The sequence below is a fragment of the Clytia hemisphaerica genome, unplaced genomic scaffold, assembly GCF_902728285.1.
Source record: "Clytia hemisphaerica strain Z4C2 unplaced genomic scaffold, Clytia hemisphaerica genome assembly, whole genome shotgun sequence".
NCBI classification, from domain to species: domain Eukaryota; kingdom Metazoa; phylum Cnidaria; class Hydrozoa; order Leptothecata; family Clytiidae; genus Clytia; species Clytia hemisphaerica.
The window spans coordinates 427,088-438,360 of NW_027104356.1; the positions used below are offsets into that span (position 1 = coordinate 427,088).

The window sequence follows — 11,273 nt, forward strand, 5'->3', positions numbered from 1 at the left end:
TGCCAGACTACGATCTAATAAATACTTTTTTTAAATATTGCGAAATTTTTTGTGATCAGGTTCTTCCCTGATCGCTTTTGGAATATCATTCAAAAGGCGACTTGCCTTGCCAACAAATAATTTTTCCGATACATTAGTCTCGTATTTAGATTCAACTTCCTCAACATTACGAGTATTACGTCCAGCGACTCTTAATTTAAAACCTTTTAAGTACGATGGAAACTCACCCTGGTGAATCGATTTGTGTGCGAGTTTCCACGGCGATCTTTAGAGTAATGTTTAAAAATCGGGAAAACCAAAAGTTTATTTTTGTAATAAGTGCAGTACTGTATTTTTAAACGGTCCCATTTTGTGAGTCAATAATACCCATACGTAAAACTATTTGAAAACTAAAATTTTTTTGATAAAAACTTTTCAAAATCGGAAAATTTTTGAAAAGTTTAATTTTAGATCCCTCAAAATCCCGCTTCATCCCGCTTTAGATCCCTCAAAATCGGAATCAACTTAATTCCCGATTGAGAAGGGCTAAAGTTCTCAAATTTTCACTGGATATTCGTTTTTATCTACCCTATCGGATAAAAGAAGGATTCTGTCGTTAAATATCGTAAATTTTTCTTTACGACCAAAAAGGAGCCTTTTTTTAATCCGATAAATCCGATTACAGATCGCCGTGTTCAAAAGTTCAAAATTAATTTGCTGCTGGATCGGTAACCAACCAAGCTGTACTACATCCTCGATTGTAGAATATCTCAGCGTCACAAAAGCTGCAATTCTGCATAGCAGTTTATCAAGTTTTTTTAACTGGATTTGTGGCAGGTTCCAGAACAATGAACAACAGTAGTGTAACTTCGATATAAGAAGGGCTTCGGCCAGTTGCTTCCGCAGACGAAAAGTTGCTGTACGACGAAGATAGCGTAGCACGTATAATTTTGCGTAAACTGATTGACACAGTTTATCGATATGAGTTTGCCAATTTAGATTTTGATCGAATTGGATGCCAAGAAGTTTATAAACGGTAACTCGTTCTATCAGTTGGTCTGTGTGAAAGATATGAAAGGTTGCGTGATCGGGGTTCATGAAATCGTGAAGGTTTGACATTCTCAGTGTTGACAGTAGCATGATTTTGTTTTTTTTGTTATTAAACGCCAGATTATTAGTGCTTGACCATTCTCTAAGTTGGTTTAAACGATGTGTTAAGTTGACGATTGAAGCTGGGAGGTTTACTGTCTTACAGTGTTCATAGATAGTAGTTTCGTTTGCATATTGGTTTTTACTCCCACCATCAACGTTATCTTGTAGGTCAACGGTATAAAGGTTGAATAGAATTGGTCCAAGTATAGAGCCTTGAGGTACCCCAAACGGACAGTTCCGTAGTCAGATTTTTTGTCGTCAATCTGGACGAATTGGCGACGATTGCATAAGTACGAAAGCATAAGCATGGCAGCACTGTTCGAAAAGCCTATCTTTCGTAGTTTTACCAGTAGCGTTTTGTAATCGACGGTATCGAAGGCTTTGGAATAATCAAGAAAGGCGGCTAGTGTGACTTCGCTTTTGTTCATCGCACCAATGATGTCGTCTCGTATCTTCATTAGGAGCGTTTCGGTAGAATGACGCTTGCGGAAACCAGACATGGTTTGTTGATATATCTGGTTTCTTTCAATCAATTAATCAATCGCAGGATTAATCAAGAACCTTTCCTTTCTTGAGAATCTGCACGAAAGTCAGTAGTAGTCACCTTTATATATCTCTGGACCATAAGCTATATCCCCAATCTTTGATCGAAGTTCTTTTTGAATTGATACCCGTAAAGAAGCCATTACAGTGTTAAAATTTAACGTCTAACGGCGCCACATCATCAAAAGTTTTGGAGGGAAAGTGCATCTAGCACCCTCGATGCATTTACACCACTATTCATTAGCCGCCATTAGGGCAGAGGAATGTAAAGAGATGGAAAAACAGCTTTTCTAATTACTCAAAGTTCAACGATCACTTCTATTGACAATTCTATTGTAAAAACGTTGAATAGGTCATTAAATGAAAGTCCAGAAAAAAAGGCTCGCCATAAATCGGACGGTTTCTACATGATTTGACGATAAAGATGAAAATTTGTTTTTCCTTTTTTGCCGATTACTAGTTCAATTTTTAAGAATAAGGAGCAATATTTTTACCAATGTATAGTAAAAGAAATTCTTAACGCAATGATATTAAATTGGTTCTTGTAAAACTGTTAGAAGTCGAGTAAAATCAAGATGATGAAGTTGTAATTTTCTCGAGGTCTAGCTTTCCATATTATGGTGCAGTCATGATGCAGTTATATCAGTAGAATCGCTAGGAAATTCTGAACAAGAAGATATAGGTACCTTTTCGTATAGGAGAGGTGTACCTAAAATATAAGCCCTAAAAGTTTGTGCATAAACAGGCTTGAAACAAAAGAATTTTGTCACAACACGCTAATTATGCAGATTTTTTATAGCGACAACAAAAGAAACCTGTTTTGTCGACATAAACTCCATTTAGGGCAAGAGACCTGGTATATTACGAGCCGTTTTTCCATTGTTTTCAAGAAACTGTTTTTCCATCTCTTTACATTCCTCTGATTAGGGTACCACCAAAGATTTATTATACACTGGATAAACGACTCATACAACGATGGAGAGCGCTCATTGTATTTTCATTGTTTCAGAAAACAATGGATGTTCTAGCTTTGTCCGCAAAGGACAACTGTCATGGCGGCTCGAAGATGTCTGATTTTTGAAAATGTTTATCAGTCTTATTTTTAAAAGGTTCTCTAGCTCTTTCTTTTTGTACATTTACAGAAAAAAAGTTTGAAAGTATGGCTAGTATTTCGAGCTGGATACATTTGTGAAATCTAATGTGAGAAAAACATCATTAGACAAGAAATTCAGACAAAATGCTTATAATGACACAAAATTTTCAATTGGAAATATCTTTCCAAGACTGTCCCCAGAACAGCTGAAATTAATATACAAAAGACTTGAGTGTCTTGGTTCCACTGTGGTATGAAAATCCTTTGGAGGCACGTGGTGGCAAGGTGGTTTTTTTGAGGTTAAAATTTGAAAATTTCCGGTGTCAACATTCAATTTCTTATACACAACACGTCTTTTGCATCTTTCTCACAGCTTGAAACGTCATAACGACTTATGATTAGCAATTAAGTGGAAGAATCTGACTCTCACAGGAAAGTTTTAAGTCTCTTTTGGGAATTGGATGAGTGATTTTTGATAAGAAATGCAATAAAAATGCTTCGAAAAATCATTTAATGAGGGAAGGAGAGTGAACAATAATATCATTACTGCGGACATAGCTAGTACACGAGAAATCAGCAAAAATCTGTTTCTTGTATATCCAGTGTATAATAAATCCTTGGTACCACTTAAAAAAAAACTCAGATCAAAGATTTTGGGTATATAAAGGTCAGTGTAGCCTCAGACAGCTTGCCATTAACATTAAGTGAAGTTTTAACACATGAAAAAGTACTTTCTGGAATGACCCAATTCGCGCGTAATAAAGGTCAAAACAAAAGTTTGAAAAAAACAATATCCGCCCCACTATCTAGTAGTCATTTTTTCTCGCGAAGAACCCGGTTGGAAATGCAGGATTCATAAAGAGAAGAGCTATATGTAACGTTCTAGACAACCTTTCAATACAGCTCCCATGTGACAGACTTGCTGGGAAATTAGTCTTAATCGCAGACCTCTACAAAACCCCACGTAGTATAGGAACACGGAACCGTTAGTGAATGCAGCCTACCGGAAAATCGAACCCATAAATACAAAAAATGTTCTTCGGTTAGAAAAATAACCTCAAATGTCATCATCCCCATTTGATTTCTCAATTGTGCCTTTAAGCGGATTCGTATCTCCTTTACAGGGAATTTACATTTGCGAAGAAAATGAAAACTGGTCCATTTAGCTGATTAAGATTTCAAACCTTGTAGCCCCCCCCCCCTACTATGTACCAGAGTATACCTCACCTATAACGGTTTTAGCGCAGCTTAGTACTTCAACTAACAATTAAAGTTGAACAATGTAACTGCCGAGGCACGGCAGCGAAACCTGGCTGCTCTCGTGCTTGGTTTACGTCATCTTTTGGTCTTTTTGTTTCGTGTCTCTTTTGTCTTGTTTTCTGTTGCTCTTGGTTTCCTTTGTTTTTTGTGTCATTCATTTTGTCTTGAGAATTACGTTCCGTTTATTTTACGCATTTTCTTTTATTAAAGTAATTAATTTGTACATACGGTAATTATCTAGTAATTAATATAAAAACTAGAAGTTGTCAGTAGAAATCATTCATTCACGTCTGAATACTGTAAGAGAGATGTTGAATGATGAAGTGATATAGTTCACAAACGTATATTTGACACTTGATTGAATGTGACTGCTGACGGCTTCTAGCCCCAAAACATTGTTAATTTAGTAAGTATATTTTATTTGTTTAGCATTAAGTATATTAGATTTCAGTTTAGTTCATTTGTTTCTTTGAGTGTCTTTTTCTGTTCTACAGTACCTGGGATTAGAGATTTTCTATAGTTTTGTACATTTTTCTGAAGTAGTTTTGTATTTTTTGTTCTAGCCTATCGTTTCAATATACCATTTATCGGAGCGATCGAGTATCAATTTCCTGTCCTGAGATAAGTTTCTTCGGCACCAACAGTAAATTAACAATAACGGGGAAGGCCAGTACAATGTCAGAAAGTCGTGTCCGAAAATATACCACAAGAATGAAGGAGTTTAAAGAGAATGAACTCAAGAGCAACGAGCTCAAATCAAGGCGAGATAATACCATCAGGAAAATGTATAAAGTTATGCACAGTATCGATGAGTTAATATCTCAAGGTGGAAATGTGTCTGAGGGATTGGACCAAGGTCGTGAACTCGACAAAGTATACAGTGAACTCCTCAGTATCCATGAAGAAAGTGAAAATCTTCTCGAATTCGATGATTCCAAAGTAAGCAAAAGCAAGTTGGAAAAAGTCGAAAAGGATCTTGGCAAGCATAAGGCCAAATTCGAACATTGGGTAAAAGGAGTTGATGCGCATCACAAAGTCATCCAATCCACTGAAGGCGAGAAATCCACAAACAAATTACCATCTACAAATGAAAGCAAGCCTGCGAATCCAACACCATCTATATGTAATTCAGCAGGCAGAAAATCAATCAAATCATCAAGATCCAGCAAGTCATCAAAAACCAAGTCATCTAAGAGTTCCCATTCGAGCAAAGCTTCTAGTCTAATGTTGAAAGAAATGGCTAGAATTGCTGAACTTAAAGTTGAAGAAGAATTTTTATTACAAAGGCAAGAAAAAGATCGTGAACTTAGAGAAATTGAAGAAGCTCACAACAAAATGAAACTTCAATTGGAAATTAAGAAATCTGAGGCAAGAATGTCAGTTTACCAACAAAACCAAGATGAAGAAGGCAAGCTTAGCGAGTTCGACGAAATTACCAATAAGCTGCCAGTCGACGAATCGTACACTATGAACTACATAGAAAGGTTGCAATCATCCATACAACCAGACGAAAAGTGTAGCGTCAACAAGAAAACTAAAAACATTAGTGATAATGATCAAGTTAATTTACAATCCAGCGATCAAAGCAAAAGTCATCATCACATATTCAAATCAGTTGACGAGCCTTTCAAAGACAAAGTCAAAGAAGCGGGACCATCAGTCAAGTTCCAAGTTGTAGAGGCAAGTCATACAGAGGAAATGACAAAGTTGGTAAAACTAGCCAGAGCACCGGCGGTTAAAATTGACTCTTTTAATGGAAATCCAGTCGATTTTCCATACTTCATAGCGAATTTTACTCAAGCAGTTGACGAAAACGTTCCAGACGAACGAGGCAAGTTAACCAGGCTGATTGATTGTACCACAGGGGAACCTCATGAGTTGGTCAAGTCGTGTGTTTACCTAGACGACAAAGATTGTTATCAACAAGCAAAGGAGTTATTGAAGAAGAAGTATGGCAGTCCACATACGATAGCAAGTGAATACAGAAAACAGTTAGTGTTATGGCCAAAGCTAAAGGCTAATGACACACAAGCATTCGACAGATTCGAAAACTATTTGATCAAGTATCAAGCTTCGATGCGAGCAATTGGCAAGAAGAGTCAGTGCAACTTAGAACTGATTCAACTACTTCAAAGCAAGATGCCACCATTCTTACAAGAGAGATGGAACAGAAAAGTCTATCAGTCGAGAAGGCAAGATAAAGAGGCAGAGCTTGAAGATTTTATCAGCTTTGTATCAGAAGAAACGGTAGTCATGAGTGATCCTTTCTTCTCGAGAGGAGCAATCAATGAGATGTTGAACAGAGCACCGTCAGATTCGAACAAACCGAGACCTCCAAAGTCATTTCGAACCGGTGTTGACGAGAAATTGTGCTTATGCTGCAAGAAGTCATCACACGATCTTGAGAAGTGTCAACAGTACCTTGCACTAGACCTGCCGTCTAGAAGAAAGTTCATCTACAAGTGGAGATTGTGCTTCTGCTGTCTTAATCGAACATCAGATTCTCATCGAGCCAAGACCTGCCCAAAGAAACGCAAATGTCAGGTCTGCAAACGAAACCATCCAACCACTCTTCATGATCCAAGCTACCAACCAAGGACAACAACTCCTCCACCAGCAACTCATCCACCAGCAACTACTCCACCAGCAACTACGAATCCATCACCAACTTCAGAAACTACGACCACGACACTGACCACTTGTTCGACAGGTGTCAACGAATTAGCTACCCTTTGCATCGTTGCAGTGAAGGTCCATCATACCAGCAATCCAAACATCTACGTCGAAACACTTGCTTTACTTGACGACGGCTCACAAGCTACCTTCGTAACCGACGACGTCCTTTCCAACCTAGATGCGCCATCCACCGATACTAACCTTGAAATCAACACTGTATCTGGAACCACAACAGAGAGAAGCTCTATAATCAATGGTCTCTGCGTTTGTGCCATTGATCAACCTATACCCTTATCAATCAAGCTTCCGAAACTGTACAGCCGATCAACACTACCTTCAGACGAGGCTGATATTCCTACACCCGCTCAGCTACAACCATGGCCTTACCTCAAACAAATCGCCAGTCACTTACCTAAAAACAGAGGAAAAGTTTGATTACTCATTGGGTCAAACTGTCCCAAAGCTCTTGAACCAATGGAAATCGTTCATAGTCGAGACAATGGTCCATTTGCTTTCAGATCACGACTTGGTTGGTGCATCACTGGTCAAGTCAAGTCAAATTCATCAAGCACGTCTTGTCATCGAATTCAAGTTCAAGATCGAACCGATCAATACTTTCAAGTCAGAGAGTCATTTAAAGATTTGTCGTTAAAGGAAATGATCATCAAGGCATCCACCTTAGACTTCCACGAATCCAGCCAGCTTATATCCCTGTCTCAAGACGACAAACGCTTTCTCGAAATCATGAAAGACATCAAATACAAGGATGGACACTACTACTTACCACTTCCACTGAGAGATCCACACAAGATAATACCCAACAATCGATCGCAATGTCTTCAACGAGCAGCATGGTTAAAACAGCGACTTCTAAAGAACGATCGAATGTTCAACGATTACAAAGCCTTTATGCAAACAAACATCGAAAAAGGCTACGTCAAACTTGCTTCAAATTCACCAACACCAAACAAGACATGGTATATCCCTCACCATGGTGTATACCACCCGCGCAAACCAGACAAAATCCGCGTCGTATTCGATTGCACAGCGAAATATCAAGGATACTGTCTCAACCAAGAACTGATCCAAGGACCAGACCTCACCAATCAACTCATCGGAGTGCTGTTAAGATTTCGACAATATCCAGTGGCAGTCATGGCAGACATCGAATCAATGTTCTACCAAGTACGTGTACCAGAAGAATTTCACGACAACCTTAGATTCATTTGGTGGCCAGATGGCGATCTATCGAAGGAGCCCGTCGACTACCAAATGTGTGTTCATCTATTTGGCGCCACATCGTCACCTAGCTGTGCCAACTACGCGTTACGACAGACAGCTGACGCCAACAAAGAAACGTACGGTGACGAAGCATCCAAGTCTTTATATCGAAACTTCTATGTCGACGATCTTCTTAAGTCGTATTCAAATGTATCAACCGCCATCCAAACGACTTCTGACATAACGAAAATGTGTCATTCGGGAGGCTTCAGACTAACCAAATTCATGTCAAACGAACGAGAATTCCTTGCAACCATTCCAGACCAAGAAAGAGCCAAATCCCTGAAAGACCTCGATATGTCTCGTACACAACTTCCATCCGATCGTGCGTTAGGAATGAAATGGTGTCCAGAAAACGATATCTTTACCTACCAGCTTTCAACCAAAGAGAAACCACTGACACGAAGAGGGTTGTTATCGTCCATCAGCTCTGTTTACGATCCATTAGGACTTGCATCACCATATCTTCTCGAAGGCAAAAAGCTTCTCCAACTCATCTGTTCCGAACGATGTGGATGGGATGAACCGTTAAGCTCCGATCAATCATCAAGATGGATCAAATGGAGGAAGGAACTCGTAATGCTTGAACAACTTCAAATCGACCGATGCTTTCGTCCCAAAGAATTCAAAGACGTTGTATCAACTTCGCTTCATCACTTTTCTGATGCATCTGCAGACGCTTACGGTCAAGTATCCTACCTTCGTTTTAAAAGCAGCCGAGACGAAATCATCTGCAAGCTCGTCATTGCAAAATCAAGAGTAGCACCAAGAAAGCGACCAACTATCCCACGTCTCGAATTGACAGCCGGAGTTATATCAGTCAAGGTATCCTTGTCACTCAACAACGAGCTTGATTTGGAAATCGACAAGAACCACTATTGGACAGATTCTCAAGTCGTTTTGAGTTATTTACTGAACGAAGTCAAACGATTCCATCTATACGTAAGCAACCGTGTTCAATTCATTCGTGAACACACCACAATCGATCAATGGAAGTACGTACCATCGAAAGAAAATCCAGCTGATGATACATCGCGTGGTCTCAACCTATCGACCACTAACAAGAATCAACGTTGGCTAAAGGGACCAGTATTCCTTTATCGTGACGAATCGAAATGGCCAACTCAACCCAATGTCAATCGGTGAAGACGATCGAGAAGTAAAACACGTTAAAGTCAACACAATCAAGGTAAATTACGACGCAATCGCCATCTTGGAAATCCGAATCAGTAGTTGGACCAAGATGAAAAGAGTCATCGCTCGAATGCTTCAATGGTTGATTAGGTATCGCCGAAAACTCGACGTTTCGATCATTCAAAGTGCAGAAACGGTCATCTTCCAATCGATTCAAAGGAGAGCTTTCGCCAATGACATCAACAACCTAACGACAAAGAAACCCATCAAACGACATGGATCACTATGGCGACTTTCTCCCTTTCTCGACTCAAACAGCTTGATTCGTGTCGGGGGAAGGATATCTCACTCGAACGTACCAGAGGAACTCAAACACCCAATCATCCTACCAAAGGAATCAAACGTCACCAAGATGATCGTTCGAGCAGCCCATCAACAGATGCAACACGGAGGAAGAAATGCAACATTAAGTCGATTGAGAGATCAAGGCTTTTGGGTTATCAACGGCAACTCGTTAGTGCGACACATAATTTCGAAGTGTGTCTCGTGTCGTCGTCTCCGTGGAGCTCCGTCAACTCAGAAAATGGCCGATCTTCCAGAGGATCGAACGGCTGAAACAGCACCTTTCACCTACGTTGGAACGGACTTATTCGGTCCGTTTATGATCAAAGAACGACGAAGTCTTCTCAAACGATACGGTATCATCTTCACGTGCATGAGCAGTCGTGCAGTTCATCTTGAGTGTGTATCCACGATGGATACAGACTCGTTCATCCAATGCTTGAGACGATTCATCGGCAGAAGAGGCAACATCCGTCTACTACGATGCGACAACGGCACCAATTTCGTTGGTGCAAGGAATGAGCTTGCCAAGGCTCTTCAAGAGATGGATGAACAAGCCATTACTAATTTTCTTTTGAGTTTAGGTGCTGACTTCATCTCTTGGAAGCACAACACACCTACAGCAAGCAATCACGGTGGTGTGTGGGAGAGGATGATCAGAACAACACGAGCAATTCTATTCTCGCTGATGTTGACACATGGTGAATCACTCAATGACGAATCATTCCGTACACTGTTAGTAGAAGTCGAAGCTACAATCAATTCACGCCCGCTGACAGTCGAATGTATCAACGATCCAACTAGTCTAACGCCGATATCACCATCCAACATCTTGACGATGAAATCCAGCGTGGTAATGCCTCCTCCTGGTCACTTTGTCAAAGAAGACGTGTTCTGCAAACGACGATGGAGACGCGTACAACACATCGCAAACGAATTTTGGTCCAGGTGGCGTAAAGAGTATTTAACAAATTTACAAGCTCGATCAAAATGGTGCAATACCAGACGAGATCTAGCGATTGGTGATGTAGTTCTTATGAAAGAGGACACCAACAGAAACTGTTGGAAACTCGCTCTTGTTCAAAAATTACACAAGAGTCAAGATGGTCACGTTAGATCTGTTCAAATCAAACAAGGGTCAAATACATATGATAGACCCACAAATAAACTTGTTCTTCTTGTTGAAAATGATGTCAAAATTTTGAAATCAAGTGAATGTACTGAATAAACTTGATACTGAAATTTGGTTTGAAAGTTAAATGAATGGTCAATGGTTATGGAATTCCCCGACGAGGAGCCTAACTTTATTTTAGTATGAGTGCATTTTTGTCAAGATGTGTAAACCATCTTGAGGGGAGCCAGATGTAACTGCCGAGGCACGGCAGCGAAACCTGGCTGCTCTCGTGCTTGGTTTACGTCATCTTTTGGTCTTTTTGTTTCGTGTCTCTTTTGTCTCGTTTTTCTGTTGCTCTTGGTTTCCTTTGTTTTTGTGTCATTCATTTTGTCTTGAGAATTACGTTCCGTTTATTTTACGCATTTTCTTTTATTAAAGTAATTAATTTGTACATACGGTAATTATCTAGTAATTAATATAAAAACTAGAAGTTGTCAGTAGAAATCATTCATTCACGTCTGAATACTGTAAGAGAGATGTTGAATGATGAAGTGATATAGTTCACAAACGTTTTGATATTTTTGACACTTGATTGAATGTGACTGCTGACGGCTTCTAGCCCCAAAACATTGTTAATTTAGTAAGTATATTTTATTTGTTTAACATTAAGTATATTAGATTTCAGTTTAGTTCATTTGT

The 11,273-nt window shown here is 39.5% G+C and overlaps 3 protein-coding genes across 3 annotated transcripts; all 3 read left to right on the forward strand.

Moving 5' to 3' along the window:
• Positions 1 to 4,386: 4,386 nt before the first annotated feature.
• LOC136818189 (restin homolog) lies at positions 4,387 to 7,156 on the forward strand. The gene is made up of 2 exons (XM_067074547.1): positions 4,387 to 4,433; positions 4,591 to 7,156. Exon 2 carries the CDS (start codon positions 4,703 to 4,705, stop codon positions 7,136 to 7,138), a length of 2,436 nt encoding a protein of 811 aa, XP_066930648.1. The 5' UTR covers positions 4,387 to 4,433; positions 4,591 to 4,702; the 3' UTR covers positions 7,139 to 7,156.
• Positions 7,157 to 7,177: 21 nt separating this feature from the next.
• On the forward strand, positions 7,178 to 9,130 carry LOC136818295 (uncharacterized). Its single transcript, XM_067074677.1, has one exon. It carries the CDS (start codon positions 7,178 to 7,180, stop codon positions 9,128 to 9,130), a length of 1,953 nt encoding a protein of 650 aa, XP_066930778.1.
• Positions 9,131 to 9,227: 97 nt separating this feature from the next.
• On the forward strand, positions 9,228 to 10,688 carry LOC136818296 (uncharacterized). Its single transcript, XM_067074678.1, has one exon. It carries the CDS (start codon positions 9,228 to 9,230, stop codon positions 10,686 to 10,688), a length of 1,461 nt encoding a protein of 486 aa, XP_066930779.1.
• The last annotated feature ends 585 nt before the right edge of the window (positions 10,689 to 11,273 follow it).